General features: G+C 38.0%; 1 protein-coding gene across 1 annotated transcript in view; it reads left to right on the top strand.

The window, feature by feature from the left end:
- The window catches only part of DNAH10 (dynein axonemal heavy chain 10), a 58,789-nt gene that overhangs the window by 5,696 nt on the left and 28,683 nt on the right, over positions 1-24,410 (top strand). The window contains exons 6-43 of the mRNA XM_069871255.1: positions 79-304; positions 450-607; positions 1,544-1,774; positions 2,416-2,603; positions 3,078-3,276; positions 4,009-4,203; positions 4,821-4,991; positions 5,736-5,912; positions 6,259-6,432; positions 7,052-7,221; positions 7,924-8,075; positions 8,475-8,639; positions 9,283-9,490; positions 10,369-10,525; positions 11,655-12,131; positions 12,594-12,752; positions 13,088-13,204; positions 13,277-13,379; positions 13,618-13,796; positions 14,479-14,690; positions 15,005-15,161; positions 15,597-15,830; positions 15,928-16,050; positions 16,820-17,053; positions 17,564-17,787; positions 18,275-18,544; positions 18,627-18,810; positions 19,102-19,236; positions 19,648-19,800; positions 20,368-20,556; positions 20,654-20,800; positions 21,657-21,848; positions 22,017-22,135; positions 22,306-22,464; positions 22,543-22,678; positions 22,794-22,916; positions 23,416-23,550; positions 23,844-24,060. Coding sequence (XP_069727356.1) covers positions 79-304; positions 450-607; positions 1,544-1,774; positions 2,416-2,603; positions 3,078-3,276; positions 4,009-4,203; positions 4,821-4,991; positions 5,736-5,912; positions 6,259-6,432; positions 7,052-7,221; positions 7,924-8,075; positions 8,475-8,639; positions 9,283-9,490; positions 10,369-10,525; positions 11,655-12,131; positions 12,594-12,752; positions 13,088-13,204; positions 13,277-13,379; positions 13,618-13,796; positions 14,479-14,690; positions 15,005-15,161; positions 15,597-15,830; positions 15,928-16,050; positions 16,820-17,053; positions 17,564-17,787; positions 18,275-18,544; positions 18,627-18,810; positions 19,102-19,236; positions 19,648-19,800; positions 20,368-20,556; positions 20,654-20,800; positions 21,657-21,848; positions 22,017-22,135; positions 22,306-22,464; positions 22,543-22,678; positions 22,794-22,916; positions 23,416-23,550; positions 23,844-24,060 — 6,949 coding nt within the window. The remainder of the gene's footprint in view (positions 1-78; positions 305-449; positions 608-1,543; positions 1,775-2,415; positions 2,604-3,077; positions 3,277-4,008; positions 4,204-4,820; positions 4,992-5,735; positions 5,913-6,258; positions 6,433-7,051; positions 7,222-7,923; positions 8,076-8,474; positions 8,640-9,282; positions 9,491-10,368; positions 10,526-11,654; positions 12,132-12,593; positions 12,753-13,087; positions 13,205-13,276; positions 13,380-13,617; positions 13,797-14,478; positions 14,691-15,004; positions 15,162-15,596; positions 15,831-15,927; positions 16,051-16,819; positions 17,054-17,563; positions 17,788-18,274; positions 18,545-18,626; positions 18,811-19,101; positions 19,237-19,647; positions 19,801-20,367; positions 20,557-20,653; positions 20,801-21,656; positions 21,849-22,016; positions 22,136-22,305; positions 22,465-22,542; positions 22,679-22,793; positions 22,917-23,415; positions 23,551-23,843; positions 24,061-24,410) is intronic.

Below are 24,410 nucleotides of genomic sequence, written 5' to 3'. Positions count from 1 at the left end.
TGAACTGCTAGTAAGCTGATGTATTGTTTTCTTTTTTAATATGAACCGTGTAATCTGTGGTGCCTGTTTGAATTATAGGTGGTTTCGCCAGCTCCCTCCTATGGTCAGCAGCAGACTGAGGAAGCTTCCGTTCATCCAGATAGTGAGAACACAGATTCTGAAAAAAACAATTTACCTGAGACTGAGCTCGCAAAAAATAAAGAACAGCCTGTGGAATACTGTAATGTTCCAGTGAGCAATGAAAGTCAAATGAATGGGCAAACATTCTTAAGTGCTACCCATCAGACTACGGAACAAACTGAAGGTGAGTGTCCAGTCTGTGCCAGCACTGTTCTATTCAGAGCATGTGGCAGCAGGAGGTTCACCAAGGAATGGCCCTCTGGGTGATGTTGCTTTACCAATGCTGACGGAACAAAACAGTTAATTCTCTGTGCTTTTTCTTCCAGTAGGAGATATTAACCTGGAGATGCCAACTATAAATCTAGAGGGAGAAGTGACTGTTCTTGCTGCAGTTCCAGAAGTGGTTAAAGCTCTGGAAAGTTCTGCAATGACCTGGCAGAAATCAATATCCACTGCCCTAGAGAAACAACTGGAAAAGGTTCCACAGGTACTGTTGCCTTTGACACCAAGCTCCTTTTATTCCTGGAGACATTACTGCATTTCCCCACAAGAATCTCTTTGAATGGTTACTGCTCATTTCTGGTCCATCTTCACATCTGATTGTTGGAAACCATTCTGTAATTGATGTAAAGTGGAACAAAAGTACTGGGAACTGTATGAATCTGGGAAATAGAATATAAATAGAAAATAGAGTAACTCACTACAGATCCTATCCACACAGGGTAATTGTGGAAAACTAAGGCACTTTTGTTATGTGCACTCTTCTAAAGATAGCCATGAAATATTAAAAGCTGCAGTGATTCTTTTTTTAATATATGACTATATTTTTTCTTGAAAAAAGTCATCTCTCTTGAACACAGAAAAATCCGGTTCTAAGATTCTGATTCTGCAAATGCACGTGTAACAGACAGCAGTAAATGTACTGAGGGATTTCATGTCTACAAAGTTACTTGTGCATAAGCTTTTGCAAGCTCCAACTAAGGGGCCCATGAGCAGTTCCCTTCACTCTGTGTAAAAAGGGGAGGACCTTATTGCTCTCTACAAAGGTGGGTGTTGGTCTCTTCCTCCAAGCATCAAGTGACAGGACAAGAGAAAATAGCCTCAAGTTGCCCCAGGGGAGGTTTAGATTGGATATTAGTAAAAATTTCGTCACCAAAAAGGTTGTCAAGCACTGTAACTGGCTGCTCAGGGAGTTGTTGGAGTCACCATGCCTGGAGGTATTTGAAAGACCTGTAGATGTGGTGCTTAGGGACACAGTTTACTGGTGGACTTGGCAGTGTTAGGTTTATGGTTGGACTTGATGATCTTAAAGGTCTTTTGCAAACAAAATGATTCTATGATTCTAAATACAGTCCTGGTTAAAGGTTTTCACTCTTTCATAATGCCGATTTAGAATTTTTATTTTATTCCGCATTACTTTTAGGGTAATGGTCCTCTGGCAGAAGTTGACCTCTGGCGTGAAATAAATGATACTTTAAGTGTTCTTACTGAGCAGACAAAGCTTCCAGAAGTGCAAAAAGTCTTGAAAATATTACAGGAAGCTGAATCTGAGCATATTGGAGGTTTACAGATAGTCTTAAGTGACCTCAGAAAACGTCACATGGAAGCTCTAGATAACATTAAATGTCTTTCAGCTCTCGAGCACCATTTGAAGGTAACTTTGTGAAGTTTTAACTGTAGTTACCTGAGATTGATTTCTCTGTTCATATAATCACCTCTTGTTTAATTTTTTACTTTTTATCAGCAGTAAAGCTATTTGTTAGCTTTTTTATATTTAATAAGAAAAGGACTTGCATATTTTCTTTGAGTTACCGTTGGTCTAATATTTGACAGCAGAAGCCCAGAGCTGTGAACAGCTCAGTCTGTAAATCAAAGCCTTGGGAGAAACTGATAGCATAGCTCAGCTGGGGAAAACAAAGATTTCTTTACTCCATTTGTGAAATAGCTTCTATCACTGATTACACCTAATGTCTCAGTTTTTAAGTTTTATTGAAGATCATTCAAACATGCAAATGAAGAGTTGAGCCAAAATGAGTCTTGAGATGTCTTTTACAGAAAAGAGGACATTAATGAGGCAGTACCTAAAAAGCATTTGTAGCAATAGATGTGGATTTGCACATCCTGAACCACATGTGTTGCTTAGGCACCAGGGTGTTTTCTTGACGGGGTTATGTGTTTAATAATATCACAGACTTTCTTAACTTCAGGTATCTGTAGAATAAATACTGGTTTATTGAATATGTACCTGTGTGTTTTCATGACATCTTATTCACAATATTTATAATACATTCATAGAATTTAACGTATGGCACTGAGTTTAGTGTTGTTCTGAATACAATTCCTTCACTGATGAATGCCCTGAGAATGGTATGGGTTATCTCACGACATTACAAGGATGAATGGATGGCACCTCTCATGGAACGAATTGCATGGGAAATTTCAACAAGAGTGTGCAGAGTTGTGGTTTTACACACATTATTTCAGTAAGTACTGGATTCCTGTTTAACTAGACTGTATTTATTAAAAGTTTTGCTTGCTTTACATGTGGTGCAGTGGGTAACATTTTCATCAAGTAGTTTTTGCATTTTTCACTATTTGAAGTTGTATTAGAAGGCCATTTAAAAGTAAATTTGTTTTATAATATTCATAAATTACTGAATCAGCGCTGAAGTAATAGGTGCTTGTCCTCTTTTGGCTTGAAAGGACATAAATCTAAAAAACCAACAGAATTACAATAGTAAAAATGTGGTATAAATACTATAAAAATCAGTCCTGAAATAATATCTTCTTTCAAAATCAGTCATATTGAAAAATAAGAAATCACAGATCTAAGTTTTGTCTTGATCTTGTATGATTAGAAGTTGCTAAATGAGAATATATTGATGCAGTTGTGATATAGTTTTCTATCGATGGTTTTTGTATCTATACTGTCTTAACCATTTTGATTTGATTAACAGAGAAGACAGAGCTGCTGCCAAAAAGAAAGTAGCAGAAGCAAAAAGGACTCTTGAACAGTGGAAGAATGGTTATTTTGATGTTCGTGCTCAAATTGAAGCTTCAGGAAGAGAGCAACACTGGGAATTTGATCGAAAACGTTTATTTGAAAAAACGGATTATATGGCTTCAGTCTGTCAAGATCTCTATGATATTTTGCAGGTAGTAATGTAGCCATTAAATAAAGGGATTGTGTGATCAATGTCTTATTCTGTAGAGGAGAGTTTTGTATTGCAGTTTTGAAATGTTAACAGCCTTCAGCTTTGTGAGTGGTTTTGGGTTTAAGGCCTGAGCAGTGCCTTTGATTCCAGCAAAGCTCCACTGAACGCTTGAGACGAAATAACTCCTCTCAAGGTACTGCTTGAGGAAAGATATTGTTGTGTACATTACTGCTATGAACATACAGCCTTGTAACAACTGTTTCACACATCTGCAGTTTGCATTAATTATCAGCTTAATGATCTAATTTTAGATAAAATAACTGTTCAAGTAAACTGTAATATGAAATGGGACTATATATGAATCAGTATATCAATTGCTGGATAACACGAATAGGGAGATGCTGTTTAGCTAATTTAAGTGAGGGTAGCTAGAAATATTAGTGACCCATCGATGGTCAGATGCTGTAGACTGTGTATGGAAAAACCATGTATGCGAAAAATGGAATAAAAATGAGTAACAACTTAGGAGTAACTGTCTTAACTGAAGTGTTGGTGTTTGGCCTGTAGAGTGTGGGTTTTTTCATAAAGCTACTTAGTGTCTTTTATAGAAAATGTAAATCACAGAATGAATTGATCATTCTCTGAGCTGTTTTTAGTTTTTTAAAGAAATAATATCAGAAAGATGTGTCAAATAGCAGAAAAAGCTTTCTGTTATGTTTTTCTGAATCAACAGATCATTGAAGAGCTTTACAGTATATTTAATCCTGAACTGAAAGCTGTCACAGGGGACCCAAAGCGTATTGATGATCTAGTGAGAGGAATAAAAGGGCTGACACGTCCTATGGAAGAGCTGGCTTTTGACCCTTTTAGCATCAAAAGTGCACATGACTGGAAATTAATTATGGAAGAATTTAAAGAACAAGTTTCAGTAAGTACCATATACTACGATCCCTGCCTCATTAATTCCTATGTACAAATTCCTGCTAGGAATTTTCGTTTAAAAAAAAATGTATGTTTGTGAAACAAAGGAATATATGCATAAATATGCAAATGAAAATGTGTGGAACCAACTTTTTACATCAGTATTCTCTTTCCAAGTTGTTTTTGTTTATGGTTTCACTTTATCTTGAAAATGGTGAAACACACTTGTCATTCATTGGCAGAATCACTACAGCATGAGCAGAGGCTACACTTAGCCTGCCTGTGCTTGTGTGTGGACATGTCCAATCATATCTTACAAAGAAGTAAAACTTCCTTTTCTGGATTCATTAAGACCTTCACTTGGCAGCTAAGAATATGCATTGAGTGCAAATTGCTACTATGTTTTTTATGATTTATGTACCTACCCAGCAAGCACAATAAGTAGCATTAATTTCCTGCAGCTTATGGGAAAGCCATCAGTTTGTTAATAATTTATAAGACGAAAAATAGCAAAATATGCTTGTCCACTATTATAAAAAAAGTATTTTCATTTTGCCTTCCTTTCTTGGTTTTGCAAGATGATCTTTAAGTGATAGGATTTTTTGGCCTTCTTCCTTTGTTTAGGTTATTGAAGAAAAGACCAAAAAGTTCATTGATGAATCTTTTAAGACCCTTCGGTCAGCAGAAGCTGCATTTGACATGCTATTAAACTTCCAACACATCTGCTGTCATGAAGCCATTAATAAGCAGATGATGATGAAGTTCACTGATATTTTGGACCAATACTCTAAAGAGGTATTAAATTTAAGGAATTCTTATGTAATACATAAAGCTTTTTACTTAGTGAAAATCGTGTATCTGCATGTATGTCTAAATACCTGATAATGTCATTTAATACTTGAAAGACTGACCAGTTATTTAAAATAAACATAATAATTGCTCTCACTTTTTTGGATTCTGTTGGACAAATAGTGTAGTTTAGAATCCCTGGGTTGGGAAAGGTTAGCTGAAGTGGATGTGCCTATCTCTGTATGTCTGGCACTGCATAGGAACTGAAAGATATTTGTACTCTGAATGCAACAAGGCTTGTGGCTGTTCCTTTACCTTGTGAACAGCAGTTCAACAGCAGTTCTTCCTGAGAAAACAGGTCTTTCACACCGCACAGCTTTCTTGTGATGCACAAGTTCATGGTATGATCAAAAGGTGCCAGAAATCAAGAATGAAGGCAGAAGTAATTTGTGACATGTTGAAGCCTATATTTTGGAAAGCTTTTCCTGTCATAGCCTTTTTATTGATATTTCAAAGAACATTGAGTTTAACAGTAAAACGTAATCTTATAGAAAATGCTGCCGCAATAACAGTTCAAAAAAAATGGAGAAAGGAATACGTTCTTGGTAATGCAATTAAAACAAACAAGAGATGCAAGAAAAAAAAAAAGAATTGCTTTTATCCTGCTGCTGGAATTATCTTCAGAGCTTGTGCAGTGTACCATAGGCAAGCAAGTGGAGGAATGACTCTGCAATATTTTATCCTCTTCAGGTTGAAAATGTTAAGCAAATCTTTCTTCAGAATCTGAAGGATCCGCCTTTGTGCAAGAATCATCCTCCAGTGGCTGGAGCAATATACTGGTCCCGATCCCTTTTCTATCGAATCAAATACACTATTATTCGATTTCAAGAAGTAGAGGACTTGCTTGCTACTGAACGTGGAAAGGAAGTACGTTGGTTCTTTTGACATTTAATGAAGGAAGAAATACTTTCTTCATACCCTTCTTCTAAAGATATGAAAGTGTTCTTATGTGTGGTGTTGTTCCAAGAATGCCTTTGCACACAGCAAACCATGTTAGATGTCAAAAGCTGATTGAGACCTTCCCACTGTTTCCCAGAGGGACAGTGACACAATCAGGGACAGAATTCAAGAGTCTACATTCTCCATCACCTGCATGAATTACAAGGCATTAGTTGCCCTCTCATCTAATAAAAATTAGAAACCATATTAAGGAAGGTTAGTTGAACACTTCTCATGGTCTTTAAAATTAATTACACAGAATTTTTATTTCTAGGTAAAACATATGTATCTTCAGGTGGCCAAGAAGATGAAAGAGTACGAAGATCAAAAATACAGTCAGTGGAGAGTTAAGACAGAAGAGGTACTCCCACTGTTACTGAAAAATACTCTGCTAACTGTCAGCATTGATGGGGATGCAACCCATGTTGATTCAGAGACTTTAAAGCAGGTAAGATACAGGAAAATGGTATCTCAGACTTCACTGTGAGGAAGAACTGAAACCTGTCTGATGCTCAGTAAGTTTTTTCTAAGAAAAATAAACAATTTTTGAAAGGAAAATTTTGCAAGCTCTGAGCTCAGAATTGTTTGCGATCTGTTATAAGACATGGTTGCTGAATGACCTCGCAAATGGATGAATGTTCTTACTGTGTGTTTTCTTCTATGCTGTAATTCCTGTTAATTTTGGGGGTTTTGTGCAACTTTTTGGTGACTTGGGATTGAAGTTAGGTAGAGGTAGGTTTCCAGCACAGCCCATGCAGAATCCTGTTCTAGCTAAACTTGTCTGATTATGAACTTCCATTGGGATTTCTGTTGTAACTGCAGTAGTGTATAAACAGAGGTGATTTGTTTGCTTTTTGTAATCAGCTTTCACTGAAGAGATAGTTGTGTATAATTTCTGAAACTAGAATGCTGAGTTTGCTAACAAATTCCAAAGGCATTGCTCTGAATGTCAGCCATTCTGACTTTTACCTCCTGCCCTACCAAATGTCTCCAAGAGCTAACCTTTTTCTCGCGTTGTTAACAGTTTGGTATTCCTCTTATTTCTGTTGCCCTTTCTTGTGTTGTAGAGCTCTGCAGCAGATAAACCTGTCACCACAAAAAAACCTGTCCACTTCCTAGTGAATTTTTCTCCCATGCTCCAGGAGACTATCACTGAAACAAAGTACATGGAACAGCTAGGGTTTCCAGTCCCAGAAATAGCAAGATATGTGGCATTACAGGAAGACAAGTATCATAGGTAAGGCTGTAACAGAATATCTGCTCACTACAGACTTGTGACAATCCAAACCAGCATGGGCTCTGAGTCATCAAAGCCTGGAAATAGGAGAGCTCTTAGTGACTTCTTTTTAAGTGTGAAATTACTAATGGCCATGTTGCACTAATAAGCTTTTCTCTGGTGCTGTCGTATCCTTCACCCGGTAGGACTGTGTCATACAAATTCACATCTCATCACATCTGAGAAAAAACAAGGGAAGTAATTTATTTTGTGATTTAATTGTAAGCGCCTTTTAGATTTCAGGTCACAGGCAAACTCACTGCTGCTTTCTTCTTGTGCAGCTTTGGACAGGTTAGTTTTGCCCAAATTATCACAGACATTTAGCACACAGGAACACCTGTAAGAGCCTTGACTGGGTTTTAAAGTTCACCTGTTGAGTTCACTTACATGTTTCAAGGTAGGGCTGACTTAAACACATTTTCTGAGTTGCGGCAGGAGAGGTTTGTCTACCTGCTATTTGAGCCATGTGAATTTTTCCTTTTGTTTTCAATAGGAAATGAATTGTGTTTGTAGTCAACTCAGTGGTTATTTCTGCAAATTTTGCATTTTGTGGAAGTCTGAATGGAATGGTGGAAGTGACCTGCTCTTTGATCTGAGTTCAGAGCTGTATTCCCAGAAAATTGTGGTTTTATGTTTTGTTGTTTTGTTTCTTGCACTCCTTAGGTATAAAAATGGGTTGAAAAACATGCTGGATCACTATCACAAATTAATGGGATCATTGAATGAAGCAGAAACCAGACTTCTTGATGACCATATTCAAGACCTCTGGGAAGTGTTCAAATCGGGGCACAGAAGACTCAACTGGAACTCCTTAGGTAATGGAGATACTATTTAAAAATGACCTTAAATACTGATTTTCAGTAAAACAATGTCTTCAATGCTGCAATCTATTTTTTATGTCACAGCACATCTGACAGCAATGTATCCCTAAATGATAAATCATATTGCCATGGTCAGGGTCAGAATAGGAGGTTAGACAAACTCTGATCCATTTGTATGTTTTTATTATATTTAAAAAAACTGAATGAAAATAGGCCTTAGATCTAACAGCTGTAGGGGAACTATGTGAAGGATTAGTGAGAAATCATCTAATCTGTCTTTCTGCAGAGCATGAGTTAATTCTTAGAGATAAAACACGTCTGGTTGTAGCAATTTTGATTCATTGGTGAAATATTTGTTAAAAGAAAAAAAACCCAGTCTTCATTTCTTTCAAGGCGTTGGTGACTTTATTGTCCAATGTACTCGAGCCATCAGGAAGTTTGAAATGCTTGTCCATCAGATTTGTGATAATTCTGAAGACATAAACAACAAACTTCTGTTTATAGGATCAACAAATCTCTTTAAGTTTCCATCTTCAAAAAATGGTGATGAACTTCCTAGTAAGTCCTTCTGGTTTTGTTTCCAAGCTCTGTGATATTTTATTTTGCTCTGTCTGCTACTTTGCATTCTTAGTTACTAAGATCAACCCTTTTAGTTGTTACTAAAACTAATCACAATAGTATTTCATGGTGTAACAGAGGAAACACAAGCAGAGCTTCAGTACCCTAAAGCTGATAATATCAGCAAGAGAAACAAAGATGAGTATACAGGTAGATGATTTGACTCATGTCTACCTTGCTTTTGATCACTTTCCCTCTAGCTTTCCTTTGATTTCCTATCCTTCTTGTATGTAGTAATGTAGTCCTAGAGCTACAATCTTCATGAGCATCAGCCCCCTTCTGGGCCATGAGGCAATTGTCTACCAGTCACTCGAGGGAGTAGGTGATGGACCAAATTTCTTTGAATGCTTTTAAAGTCCTAACAAGGTTACTTCTACATCTAGTGATTGTTATCAAATGATTGAATCCATATAAAACCAGAGGGTTGAAATATTAGTGTATTAAGCATTAAAATGTGTAGACATCTTTTGTCAGAATACAAGTTTAATTTAGTATTCCTGAAGAAAGCCTAGCTAAGTATTTCAGTATGCAAGTCTGTTAGGTCTTTTGCAGTTAATAATGCTATTTATTGTACCTTTTGCAGAAGTGAAAGAATTTTTTGAGTATGTTAAATGTGAAAGATCCAAAGCTGTGACACACCTGGTTAGAAAGTACACAGCCATTCCACAATTGCTAATAAAAGTGGAAGAACAAGTTGCCAATACGAACAGTGGCAAATCTCCAAAATTAACTTCCTATTATGCATACTGGGAAAATAGGATTTACGAGGTGTTGACACAGTTAATTGTGAAGTAAGTAAACTGTTTGCTTTAATGGATTTTCAGTCTTTCATCTTCAGGGTTTTCTGGATCTGTTGATCAGTATGTGTACTGGTGCTCTGTTTGAACACCTCAGTGATTTACAGTTTGAGACATTTTTGGTTTTGTACTTTTTTTCCTGCAAAGAATGAAGAGCTGATAACAAGGGAGAGGAGAAATCTGAAAACAGGTATTGGCGTTTTGTTGGCAGAAGAGAGAAACAAGATATGTTTTCTGTAGTGTGTGTGGTTACATATCCCTGGTTTATTTTTAAGATCAAGTTTTTGTTTTACTAAAGAATGCAGTTTTCAGAAGTTGGTGTCTGAGTGCCAGATGCATTCTATAATGCAGGGCACACCAGTATGAAAAGAAAGGACTGTTGGATTTTACTTTACCTATTCTGCTGCAGGTGAGACCAAGGAAGTTCCTGTAGCAAGGTATTATATAGGCTTTTATTATAAGCAAGATATTATTACAATAGAGCATTGCAGGATTATGAAATCTTCCCAACATCTCTTCTTCTCACGATCTGTGTCATTGTAATCGGATCCATGCTCAGCTGACTTCATTGTGCTGTCTTGGCTGAACTCTTGCAGTGGAGTTCACTGTACTCTCAGGGTCCTTTTGCACCACATTCATTCCTTCCAATAGCTTCCTTTAGCTAGTCAAGCTTTTGCATTAAATCAGTATTAGTGGGACAATTTTGCTCTGATACACATCAGCGTTTCCAGCTGACATTGGTGGTAAATGACTTCAGGCAGATACGGTTATGTATCTAAGCACACACCTCACAATAGCAGTCTCTGTTATGTTTCCATGGGGGCTGCAGCTGATTATTGCTTTATCTGACATGTTTTATTTTCCTTTCCCAGGAATTTGCAGGCTTTTAATGCAACTGTTCTTGGAAATGTCCCTCTGTTCCACACAGAAGCTATTTTGTCTGCTCCCGAGATAATCTTGCAACCTGATGCCAGTGAGATTGAGAAAATGACTGTACAATGTATCCAAGACTGCGTTGAGGTTACTAAGGTGATTTTTGATAAAGATTTGCCTATTGCCAGAGTTTGCTTGTGATTATAATGAATTAATCTCGCTTTGTGTTTGTGCAAGCGTAAATGTCAAAGGGAAGGTTCCTATTGCTTTACCTTGAGATCAAAATATCCAACACATTGTTCTGATTTTACAGACTGTCCTATTTTACAAACTGATGACAAAGGAAAAAAAAATCCATAAAGCTTCATACAGTTTTTATTCAGGCAAAATTATTTGTTACTTTTCAACAGTTTTGCCAGTGTAAGCATGTGATTTGATTCTCTAAGTTGCCATATATCAGAAGGAAATAGTTTTCAGATTGCTCTGCAGACTTTGCTTTCTGATGTATGAATGGTGGAATAAGGAATGAAAGTAGCCTTCTCTATATTAGGTCTCTCCTCTGAAACTGCAGAAAAACAGTTCAGAGAATGTGGGGAGAAGGGCATCCAAGACATCTAGGACAGCAGATTTATAGCAGACGAAGTATCTTGTGTGCTGGCAAAGTTGTAGCTGTATTTCCCAGCATGAGTATGTTCACACTGAACTTCTCTCCAGAAAAAAAAAGGCAAATATTGTAGCAATATTCCTGCCCTGTGCTGGTGGAGAAATTATTTCAGATGTCACCTGAAATGAATACATTTAGATTAAGTGTGCTTCCTATGCCCAGATTTGCTGTTCTGCTCCACTGCTGCATCCAGGCTGTTTGACCTGTTTTTCCGTGTGTTGTTGATCAATGGACATTTTATACAGGTTTTGTTAGGATGAAATGAACTTTTCTCTGAAGTTTATGTGAAAATGTAATGTCTTTTCTTGCTGTCGGAAAAACAACTGATCTGAGAAATCATTCACACCACTTCCTACGTTGTCTTCTAAGTAATGCTGAATTTCTGTGCTTGAAAGGGTTGTCAAGCACTGGAACAGTCTGCCCAGGGAAGCGGTGGAGTCAGCATCCCTCGAGGCATTTGAAAGACGTGTAGATGTGGCACTTTGGGACATAGTTTAGTGACAGTGTCAGGTTTATGGTTGGACTCAAAGTCTTTTCTAACATAAATGATTCTACAAATGATTTGACTAAAATGACTTTCTACAAAGTAACTGTTTTTCAACCCTGTCTTGAAAACTCTAGCATTTTGTGCGGTGGATGCATGGAACATGTATTGCGTGCCCTCCTCAGCATGTCAAGGACGATGTAGTTATCACTTTCAGCTTTTACAGTGATGTCTCCCAGAACCCTCTGGTAATGGAACAGGCTGTTCTCATCACTCATAATGTCCGCAAACTCCTGGCTTCTCTCAGAGAGTATTTGAACCAATGGAACAGGTACCAGCCTCTGTGGAAATTAGACAAAGGCTTAGTCATGGAGAGGTTAGCTGCAGAAAAGCCTACTTGTGTCACCTTTGATGATGAGTTGCAGTTTTATATGAAGGTAGTTCAAGAAGTGACTCAACAGCCGTTGATTAAAGATGAGCAATTCATCAGGCTTCAGCTGGCTCCTTTAGCCTACACAGTGCAGGAGATTGCTAGAGGCTGGATGATTTCACTTGGAAAGTTGCTTAATGAATCTGCAAGAGAGGAACTCTTCAGCCTTCAGGAAGAGATTCAGGTGGGTGCTTTCAGTTCCTGTTATACGATGTAGCTAGCACTGAGTACTTGGTAATGATCTGAACCATGCTCCAAATAGGCTGAAGCTATTGGTGTATTCTGGTATGTAGTGTGTAAAGAGGTGAGCTGTCCCTCTCTGCAGTGGGGTAACAGGAGAGAGTAGTAACATGAAAACCAAGGACTTCTCACTCCTGTACTGGTGAAAAGTTCATACTGGTAATTCTGAAGTTCTCTTTAACCTGCTGCTTGCAACTTCTGTTTTGTTGTAGGAAAACCACTTTCTCTATTGCGGTTTACTTTTTCTTGATGTTTTTATTTTTTTGTGTATGTGTTCTCTTTATCACATAGACTAAAAATTAAAATTAATTTGCACGTTATTTACTTGTGTTTTATGTTTAATAATTATAATTCTGCCTTTGTCAGTTTTGCTTCTGGAAGTTATTTTTATTTTTATTTTTTACAGAGCTTATCACAGAATCTTAAGAGACCTCCAGATTCCCTAGAAGATCTGAGAGTTGTCCTTGGCACAATTGCGAAGATCAAAGACATGTCCTTCAGGGTGGAAGTGAAATATTTAGACATCTGGGAGAGATACCGAACTCTTGCAATGTACAATATTCCAGTAAGTGCATGTTATACCTTGTCTCGTAAAACATTTCCGATTTGAGCTTGGGAAGACAAATGCCTCATATATGAATGAATAAATGGTTTCCTTTTAAGACATTTTACGGAATCACAATATTGTTGAGATTAGATGGGATATCTGGAGATTGCCTAGTCCAACCTCCCTTTTCAGAACAGTATCTCTGCTTTAAAACGGTCGTATTGCATGTGTTTAAATTTGGTTCACATCACCTCAATGCTGGTTTCGTGTTTTGCAAATTTATGTGAGAACATATTCCTCACTTTCTTGTGACTAATTATTTCTTCTGAGCGATTTTACTTGTTTTGGTTTAGGTAGATAAAGAAGAGCAAGAGATGGCCGACAAGATTAGGGAAAAGTGGGAGACTGTCTTCTTTGAAGCATCAGAAGTTGACCACAACCTTGGAGGAGTAAAAAGAACATTTGCAAAGGTAATACTTGTAATTAATGTTGAAAAAAAATAGAAATGGAAAGGAAAATAATTTAAACACTGTTCTCTTTAGATTACACAGCAACAAGTTGAGGACTACAGCAAAGATTTAGGAGATTTCTTCCAAAAATTCATGACTGAGGGACCTGGTGCTGTTGGGGAAGACCTTGATAAAGGTAGGTGAATTAATGTGTGTAAAATGATGTCTTAGAAATATTAGTCATCAGACAATTCCTCAACTTTATGTAAAACAAGAAAATTGTGCTTTTCTTTTTAATGTACAAACTGGTCAACCAGGAATGTGACATTTTTAGTACCATAACTTCTACGGACTTTATGCAACTGCTGTCTTATTATTTATTCCGCATGACCCATGGGATTGTTTTATCTAGAAATATTCCTTTCCTTTCCCAGGACTGGAACTTATGGCCATTTTTGAAAGAGAAGTGGAAAAACTGGAAAAAATTCGTCAGGAACTGGGCAGTGCTGAGAAGCTTTTTGACTTGCCACTTACAGTGTTCCCTGACTTAATTAAAGCACAGAATGATATGAAAGGTCTAAAGCAGATCTATGAAATTTATGAGTTACAAAGAGTAAGTGTAACACAGTGTGTACACAGGCACACACATACACGAGTATGCGCACGTATTCAGAAAAGCTGGGGGAAAGAAGGGGCTGCCTTGTCCACTTGTTACTGTTAACTCTGTCCTAAGCCTTTGCATGAAATAAACTGTGACTTGTAGTTGACTATCACCATGAAATTATTTTAATGATGTTAGTAGAGGACTGACTGTGCCTCTATTGGACCCAACACAATACTCTTCTTGGACAGGAGCAGCCCCCCCTCCACTCTAATAATTATTGCGTGGCATTTTATTGCACGCATCTCCTGTTCATTTCAGTGAAGCCACTTCTGGATATTGTTTGTGCACAGGTGACAATGGGTATCTCAGGTGACAATGGGTATCTCAGACTTTAATTGATCTTAACTACTTTTCAATAAGTTTAATTTTTTCCAGAATTAAAATGCCATGTGAAGTATGCTCTTAAGGATGCTCGTCCAGTTCCCCATATTTCCTTTTCATTATTTTTTTGTATAACTGGTTATGTTTGGCTGTGAGTCTGTCTTTGGTGTGAACTTGTCTCTCCCTCTGCTTGCAAACGTCTGCATCCTGACTACGGTCTCTAGATCCTACTGTAGTGGAAAGATTTTATTTTTTTGGTCAGAACTGAAAGGAAATATGATTTTTTTCCTCCTGATGACCTTGTTCCCAGGCAGCTAAAAAGGAATGGTCTCAGACGCTCTGGGTAAACCTCAATGTCCAGGTTCTTCAGGAAGGAATTGAAAGATTTCTTAAAGCCCTTCGAAAGCTGCCCAGACAAGTACGCAGGATACCAGTAGCCATTCACTTGGAAACAAAAATGAAGGCATTTCAAGACTCTATTCCTTTGTTGCTTGATTTGAAAAATGAAGCTTTAAGAGAAAGGTTTGCTTTGATTTATTTAAATCCAGTTTCTCTGTATAGGAAGATTTTGCTTGTTTTGTTAGAGCTTTTAGTTTCAATTACTGGGGTCATGGCCATATCCTGGCTTAAAATGTCACTTTCTTAGCTTAATGAACTTGTGTAATAACATGCAAGGTGACTACCATGACTAGGATATTCTGTATATTCAAGACACTAGTTCTTGTTTAAACTGTAGAGTGCTAAATATGGTCTCATTATCAGATGTTAAATGACAGTTGTTTCCATTTTTACTGTATCATGGGGGTTGGTACAACTGTTGTGTCGATTTAAAACAGGCATTGGCAGGACCTTATGGAGAGAACTGGAACAAGTTTTGAAATGACAGGAGAAACATTCACTTTGCAGAATATGTTTGCTATGGAACTTCACAAACATTCAGATGTTATCAGTGAAACAGTTGGAACTGCTGTTAAGGAACTTAGTATTGAGAAGGTAATGTAAAAAATCACAGTAAAACTAAAAAGACATAGATGACAACAGTCTGTGTTTTATTTGAGATTTTTATATTGGGAAGACAGCAAGTTCAGTCATCTTGAGGGAGCTGCTATGATGTAACTGATGGCAACTAAGACCAACAGCTCTGTTAATAAGATACCACATGGCACAGAGTCCCAGTTATCTTGGCTTTGCCAGCAGTATTTCGATTTCTGTTATTGCGATAAGCAAGTCTGGGCTATGAAAAAGGATCTGTGGAAGGATCTATTCTGTTGCTATTACGATGTTATGGAATAGACCCTTCTTTATACACCAGAGTTAGAAAATCTGTGCAAAATTTTTGCTGAATTAATTGTTTCAATTTTTATGCTGAGATTATAGTTCTTTTGTTTTTGAAGACTGAAATATGCATCTCTTTATGCTAACATGCAGGGTGTGAAGGAAATAGCAGAAACCTGGGAACACCTGAAATTCACTGTACAAACGTACTTCAAAGGCACTGAGAAGCGAGGCTTTATTCTGGGATCTGTAGATGAAATTTTAGAGATTCTTGATGACAACAATGTCAATCTTCAGAGTGTTTTGGGCAGTCGATTTGTGGGTCCTTTCCTTTCAACTGTTCACTACTGGGAAAAAACTCTGTCATTGATTGGTGAAGTAATTGAGGTAGGAAGGAAAGTACTGGATTAAATAATGAATGTTTATTATTTATAATCAGGGGTTTGAATTGTATTTTTTTCTGATAATAACATTTGGTTCTTAGATCTGGCTGGTGGTTCAGAGAAAATGGATGTACCTGGAGAGCATCTTTATTGGTGGAGATATCAGATCACAGCTTTCAGAGGAAGCTGAAATATTTGACAGTGTAGACAGGATGTTTAAAAAGGCAAGTAACTGACTTGACTTGTGATCAGTGTAGTTATTTGGTGCATTTTGCTTCCTGTTCTGTACTTAGCTGTAGTGTTCTGTGTCATTTGTTATGCTGAGAATGGTTTGTTATAATGAATTGAATAAGAGAATATGGGAAACTAAAGAACTCTGGTGGTTCACTTCACATCTGTGATACTCAGAAGACTTTTCCTGATTTAGCTAAGCTGGGCAGTGGTGTGATCCTTGGCTGGCAGTAGTGGGAGGCAGAATCCCCTTTTCCTTTCATTGGATGTGTCTTTTTACTTTTACCATGATAATATGTGTTACCATGATAAGATGTGTTTTTGTAGGTTGAGGACCTACATACATGCTAACAAGGCTTTGCTGGTATAATGCCGCTGTTCTCATACTGCACACGCAATCCCAGTATGAACACAGCTTACTTTCCTTTCTCCCATCTGCAAAATTGAAACAGTTCTGAAGTGCTGTGTTTGTCTTTCCCTTGAAGTACCACTGCGTCCTGGAGCAAAGTCAGGTATATGCTTACGTTTGCATGACTTGGGATACAGGCTTGTCTTGCTTACACTTGCTTGTACAGTAAAAAAAGCTTTGAAAGCATACTGTGTCCACATTTTCATACAGCACTGCAGCAACAGGGAACTGTAGTTAAATTCTAATTCACTTCTTCAAGCACCTATACTGCTTGTCTGCTTTGTCAATTGTTAAATATCTTTTAATATAATTGTTGTTCAGTATTTTTTAAATTTTCTTTTCTCCTTGTGTAGATAATGGATGAAACTGTAGAAGAACCAACAATAAAAAAGTCCTGTGAAGCCCCAAATCGTCTGTCAGACCTCCACCATATAAATGATGTGCTGGAGAGATGTCAGAAAAGCTTGAATGATTATTTGGATTCCAAACGAAATGCTTTCCCAAGATTTTTCTTTATATCTGATGAGGAGTTGCTTAGTATCCTTGGCAGCAGTAACCCGCTTTGTGTCCAGGAACACATGATAAAGGTACAATGTCTGGCTTTCCACAGTGCCTTGTGCTTTTAGGTGCTTTAAAAAGTTTTAACAGACTATACTGTCCATGCTCTTAAGGACGGACTAATATATATGGTGTACAAAGAGCATCCTGACAGGATCTTGAAGAAGCCTCTGAATAACCAAATCAAATCTGATTGATAGTCTCTCCTGTCCAGTAGCAGTTACAGTAGAGGAATGTTCATGACACACCAGAATCCAGAATGTTCAATCATTAAAGAACCTTTTTGTTGCTCCTGATCGGTCTTTGTTTTCTAGAAAAAGACATCACTGTAATTTGGGCCAGATCATCTGCTTGTCTACGCTGCAGCTGGGCTGATGAGGTCTATATCAGTGTTTTTATGTGATTGCTTGGAGTCAGATCCATTTATATTTATGGTCCCTGGAAGTTTTCTTTCAAGATTAACTGAGGGCTAGTTACACTTAAATCTTTGAAGCTTTGTTTCTAAAATGCCAGTGAGTTTCTTTGTTGGTGCCTTTCAGATATATGATAACATAGCCTCGCTGAGGTTTCAGGATGGTGATAATGATGTGAAAATCGCAACAGCCATGATTTCAGCTGAGGACGAGGTGATGGAGTTCCGTCAGGCTGTGGCTGCAGAAGGCAGAGTGGAGAATTGGATGACAGCAGTGCTAGCAGAAATGAGACGAACGAACAGACTCCTTACTAAGGAAGCTATTTTCCGATACTGTGAAGACCGAAGCAGGTGAAACAACTAGTGTCAAGTATAACACAAACAACTTGTATGTTATTATGAGCCTGTAGCAATACAGAAAAATAAAGACTGAATTTTTTTAATGCTTAGACAATTTAGCCTGTATCGCTCTACGTGGAGATATACGAATATATACATGTGGAGTATTTTAACTGACCAGAAAAAATTATGTTATGTAGTGCATCTAATTTCCTGAATCTTGATTTTTTTATCTTAGTAGTGTTGTGTGCACAATATGTTTTTTCACTATGAATTCCACTTGGCAATCTTCACACATGGAAGAGGCAGCTTTTCTATCAGAGTATTTCCTAGGCTTTTGAAATATTGCAGTACACCTTAACAGAATTCTGTACAGCTCTGCGAAGTTTGGCTCATCTGGTAGTTGTTGCAGAAACAGGAGGAACTTTCTTCTCTTTCTTTCTTTTTTTTCTCTCCTGATCAGTTACTTGAACTCCCTCTGTGTGTGTGTTTCCCGTAGGGTTGATTGGATGTTGCTCTACCAAGGCATGATGGTGCTGGCTGCTAATCAGGTGTGGTGGACTTGGGAGGTAGAGGATGTCTTTCGGAAAGTGAAGAAGGGAGAAAAACAGGCAATGAAACTTTATGCTAAAAAAATGCATAAACAAATTGATGACTTGGTTACCCGCATTACAATGCCTTTGAGCAAAAATGACAGGAAAAAATACAACACTGTCCTCATTATTGATGTCCATGCCAGAGACATCATTGATACTTTTGTAAGAGACAGGTAAACACCACCCCCAAAACTCCAAACGCATAAGTGTTCCTTGCATCCTTTTACCCCATGTGAGCAAATCTCTCTTGTGTAGCATTCTGCAGGCTCAGGAGTTTGAGTGGGAAAGCCAGCTGCGTTTTTACTGGGACCGAGAGCCAGATGAACTGATTGTGCGGCAGTGCACAGGCACATTTTCCTATGGTTATGAGTATATGGGTTTGAACGGACGTCTTGTGATCACCCCGCTTACGGATCGTATTTATCTTACACTCACACAGGTATATGTTCAAGGAGACTTTTTAGTTACAAGCCGTTGTAAAATACACTTCTAGACAATCATGTAATTGTTTTATTGCAATGTCCTGTTATCTTCTAGATGCCAACCTGAACACTAATGTCTGCAATCAGTTGTGACATCCTTCTAACCTGATTGCCTCAAAGACAATGTAGAATACATTCACAGATAAAATTTAAGACTTTCTGTACCCTAGTGCTCATTTGTGATTTTGCTACCAAACTCACATAAATATACTCCAAACTTTGCTTTGGTTTTTGGTCTGTCTCCAAAGGCTTTATCAATGTACTTGGGAGGAGCCCCAGCAGGACCAGCAGGTACAGGGAAAACGGAAACAACCAAGGATCTGGCCAAAGCACTGGGCTTGTTGTGTGTAGTGACAAACTGCGGAGAAGGAATGGATTTCAAAGTAAGAGTTAAAAGATTTGTGTTCTCTGATAATGTGCCAGTTACTATTCTTTTTCAGTGATCAGGTTAAGGACATATCTGAACTTATGAAGATGTGCCTCCCTTAGAGATACTATGCTGACTGATAATGAAATGTGGTAAAAAAATGTCTATTTCAAATACATTCTTGAAGGAATTTCATGTGCTTTCAAGCAGGGGAGCATTGATTAGATAAGAGGTGTTTAAGCTCATCATAAGCAATCTGCATTTAACAAGTACTTATTGCAAGAACTTATCACAGATTGCTAGCTTCTGTACGTGTAAATATCCAGAGGCTTTACCCAACCATTAAGAATTTCAGCATACTCTAAAATTTGCTGATGCTGAATGTTTTATATATTCATTGCTGATATGTTTTTCTTGTTCTTGTTAGGCAGTTGGTAAAATTTTCTCTGGTCTTGCCCAGTGTGGAGCATGGGGATGCTTTGATGAATTTAATCGTATTGATGCATCTGTGCTTTCAGTCATTTCTTCTCAGATTCAGACCATTCGAAATGCTTTAATGAACCAGTTGAAAACATTTCAGGTAAACATTAAAAAAAAAAAGAGTACTTGTGAAGGCTGGTGTTGGTTTTGAGGCCAAGATTCTGAGTTAGACGCTACCATTGGATCAAAAGGCTGCTTCTTGTGTAATTCATTTGTGCTGAACATTTCAAACTCCACAATGTGTACTCTCAGTTCGGAGATCTTAAATGCTTGCTGATTTCCTAATCCCTTCTAGATTCTTCCTTTGGGAAGTGGGGTGAAAGTGAGCTAAATAGAATAATAATAAGTAAATGGCATAATAGTACTGTAGTAATTAGGGAGAGGAGTAACTTAACTTAATGTGGATTGTGAGGCTTTATTTACTGATATTTATTGGAATTCAAAACCCTCAGACAGAAAGTTTGATTGAGAAGTGTGAAATGTCTTGATGTTCGTTTGTAAGATCCAAGGAGTGGGATGAGTGTATCTGGATAACTACCTAAAGCCAAGTACTTTCCATGTTGTCCTAGGCGGGCGCCCCCTTCTTGCTGGTTTTCTCTTTGAGCAAATAGTACTATTTATTTCATCTCCAAATACACATTGTTCTAATGTTTTCTTATGCCTTTAGTTTGAGGGACAGGAAATTACCCTTGACAGCCGAATGGGCATTTTTATTACGATGAATCCTGGTTATGCTGGCCGGACTGAGCTCCCCGAGTCTGTAAAAGCTTTGTTCAGGCCTGTGGTTGTTATTGTACCAGATCTCCAGCAAATTTGTGAAATCATGCTCTTTTCTGAAGGGTTCCTTATGGCAAAGGTAAGAAAATTTTATTGCTACCCATATCCGTGTATGCATGACCAGTGTTTGGTTGTGACTTACATATCTGTGATTCACTAATTTGAATCTTAAACAGGTGCTTGCCAAAAAGATGACAGTGCTATACAAGCTGGCAAGAGAACAACTTTCTAAACAGCATCATTACGATTTTGGACTGCGGGCCCTTAAGTCAGTGTTGGTGATGGCTGGAGAACTGAAAAGAGGATCAGCAGACCTCAGCGAGGTAGATTGGCTACTTAATTATCCAGGGCAGATCCTCCTTCTCTTTAGGAAGAGGATATGTTTACACATCTGCCGTGGTTTGTCTGTGTTGGAAGTAAGAGCGCTGGTTTTATTTTTCTTACTATTTTACTTTGTTCTTACTGAGTTTCATCATGCCCTCTGCCAGCAAGTTACCATCAGAACTCAAGTCAAACTTGGGAAATCTATAGAAAATGAGGTATTATACTTCTTGTTAAGTCCAGGATACAAATAGACAGATGAAAGTCTCTGGATGAACAACAAAAGCTGGGTTTTGAACAGTCAATCAGCTGTTATTTGTGTGGCTCAAGTAGTACAGAGTAATTATAAATGAAAATTTTTCAATACTGCATTACTTTTTATGGCTTTCTTTTACACTTGTTCTTTATTTCTATATGTACATTCGTGATACCCAGTTTTCTAGGGAAATTCTCATTCAAATTTCTTCTTAAAAACTTGGAGATGACTGAAGAAAACTCTCCTATAAAGCTATGTACAGATGCACATTGCAGGTTAGCAGGAAATTGGGTTCTAAGTGATGCTCTCAAAGGGACCGAAGAACTTGGGTATGTTCATAAAACAGTTGATTATTTTAACATCGAATCAGAGAAGCTGTGGTATGGGCTACTGCAGCCATTTGCCATTTGGTCAATGTGGTAGAAAAAGACAGTGTATTATTCTTAGCTATTTGTTTCCACTAGTAACTGATGTCAAGAAAACATACTCAAAGCTGATCTATAGTAGTGAGGCAATGGTTTTTAAGAGATGTTTGAAGTTGCAACATATTAGATAATTGGTTAGCTATTTGGTAAAAACTGATTCTGCTGTGTTTTGTCTAGGAAGTTGTACTGATGAGAGCTCTACGAGACATGAATCTTCCTAAATTTGTGTTTGAAGATGTACCTCTCTTCCTTGGTCTAATCTCTGACCTGTTTCCTGGCTTGGATTGCCCTCGAGTCCGCTATCCTAACTTTAACGATGCTGTGGAACAAGTGCTGGAGGAAGGGGGTTATGTTGTTTTACCAGTCCAGGTATAAAAAATGTTAATTGCTTGAGTTTTGTTGTAAACTTTAGGCTGGATATGCATGGTTGCACTCTGGAGTGGCTCCAGGAAAGCTTAGCTGGTATATATCATCTGCTGATCTTTTCCACAGAAGAATTATGAACGACAGTCTGTTGAATCAATATTTATTTTTCAGGTGGATAAAGTAGTTCAGATGTATGAGACAATGTTAACTCGTCACACTACAATGGTAGTTGGACCTACTGGAGGGGGCAAGTCAGTTGTCATTAATGCTTTGTGCCAGGCTCAAAACAAGTGAGTATGGAATTGGATGGTGGAAATCTGGTTGTAAAATGGCACAGACTGCATTATTCAGTCCTGTGTAGTCATGTGAAGATCAATAGCTGACCGTAGTATTTGCTTGGATTATTAACATGAGATGTTAATGTGTCATTTTAATATGGCGTTTCTTATCATATCTCTAGGCTGGGATTATTGACAAAGCTTTACACACTGAACCCTAAAGCTATGACTGTGATTGAGCTCTATGGGATCCTTGACCCTACCACACGAGACTGGAAAGATGGAGTCCTGTCAAACATTTTCCGGGAAATCAACAGGCCTACTGACAAGAAAGAGCGAAGGTAGAAAGCTAGGAATCGTTGTGATGTGTGTTAGTAAAATTAGAGCATAGTCAGTGCCCCTGGGCTCTGTATCCACAGGTACATTCTTTTTGATGGAGACGTGGATGCTCTCTGGGTTGAAAACATGAATTCTGTCATGGATGACAACAAGTTATTGACTCTGGCAAATGGGGAGCGGATTAGACTTCAGTCACACTGTGCTTTGTTGTTTGAGGTAAGTAATGACTGTACCATTTAATACATGGGAAGGGTTAGATACAGATAGGTCTACAAAGTCTGCGACTGTTCTTTGTTTAAGTATGTGAGTATCTTGTACGATTGTTTTATAGGTTGGTGACTTACAGTATGCGTCTCCTGCCACGATATCCCGCTGTGGAATGGTCTTTGTAGATCCTAAAAATCTGAAATACAAGCCCTACTGGCAGAAGTGGATCCAAGAAAGAGGAAATGAGGTGGCATTTTCTGTACTTCACTATTAAATACTGAACTGTAGACAGCTGTTAAAAAACCCATAAAGGCTGTCTGATTTTCTGATAACAAATCTAATTGCTAAGCCTCCAGCACAGGGCTAACAGAGTTCCCAGCTTTTCTAACTTCTGTTTGTTTCTGAGAAGTGAAGAACCAAGAAATCAGTTTACCTGGTCTCCAAAAAGTTAAGAGCGAGATTGCTCCAGTTCTTGTTTTTTACATTTAAATTAAAAACTGAAGTCCACAGGGAGCTGAAGTAAGACAACTTAGTTGTTTGCACATGATGAATGCAGATCCTGCTGAAAACCCAATCCATACAACAGTGTCACATTTCTTCATGTGGCTGTACCCTGTCTTTGGTAGAAGTGATTCCTGCAAGAGGAATCATACTTGGTCAGCCAGGTATTGATAGGAAGCTCTGCTGTCAAAAATTGGCTTTCTAGGTTTCCTGTATGCTGAATTATTGTCATTTTTGTTCCTCAGCAAGAGAGAATTGAATTAAATCGTCTCTTTGAAAAATATGTGCCCTACCTTATTGATATGATTGTAGAGGGAATTGTGGACGGCAAACAGGGAGAAAGGCTGAAGACCATTGTTCCTCAAACAGATTTAAATATGGTAAGGAACAGAGAATAAAGATGAAAAGGTTTACCTAAAAGGAGAAATATAATAATGGCGATTAAAAGCCTCCCAAAGAAACCACAGGAGCAGAGTCCATGCTGAAATGTCCCTTTGCCAGTGACGAGCACCTAGAGATAAAAGGAACAGTCAGTTCATTACAGTGCTGTCATTGATACTGATATCAGTAGATACACAAAAGATTGGCAAACACTCAAACAGCTGAAAACATACTAGGAGTTTTCATGTGTCCATGGCAATTCTATTTACAGTTTTGTCTTGTTTCACAACAGGTGGTGCAATTGACTGTGATGCTGGATGCTCTAGTTGTGGCACAGCCTGATGATCCTGATGTTTTGGAGTGTTTTTTCTTGGAAGCTTTGTATTGCTCCTTAGGCGCTGCTCTTCTTGATGCTGGGAGAATGAAATTTGATGAAAATGTTAAACGTATTTCCTGCATGTCTACTGTTCATGATGACAACATCCTGGCTAAGCCAGGGGAGCTGCCAGGTAGGATCTTGTCATAATTTAGCCTGAAACCCATTGATTATATTAGAAGAGTGTTAGTTTCCATGAAGGCAGAATATTGTTCTTTCTTCCAACTAGCTATCCTCGCTGAAAAATATGCTCTCTGAAGGATTATCACTGAAAACCACACGAGATACTGATGTTAGTTAATTCTCAGCTACTGGTCTGTCCTCATGGAACAGCACTTTTCTATGCCAAGCTTAAGAGTTAAACAGTGAAAGGAAAAATAAAACGTAGAAGGAAAGCCAGTGGAATCTGCTTAAAAAGCAATAGTATGATCCAAGTGCTGGGCTAGGAGAATTTTGGTTGATGTCTTACTGGGTTAAATGACA

This window comes from Phaenicophaeus curvirostris, chromosome 17 (genome assembly GCF_032191515.1).
Source record: "Phaenicophaeus curvirostris isolate KB17595 chromosome 17, BPBGC_Pcur_1.0, whole genome shotgun sequence".
Lineage (NCBI taxonomy): Eukaryota > Metazoa > Chordata > Aves > Cuculiformes > Cuculidae > Phaenicophaeus > Phaenicophaeus curvirostris.
This window is presented reverse-complemented; position numbering and strand designations above follow the sequence as displayed.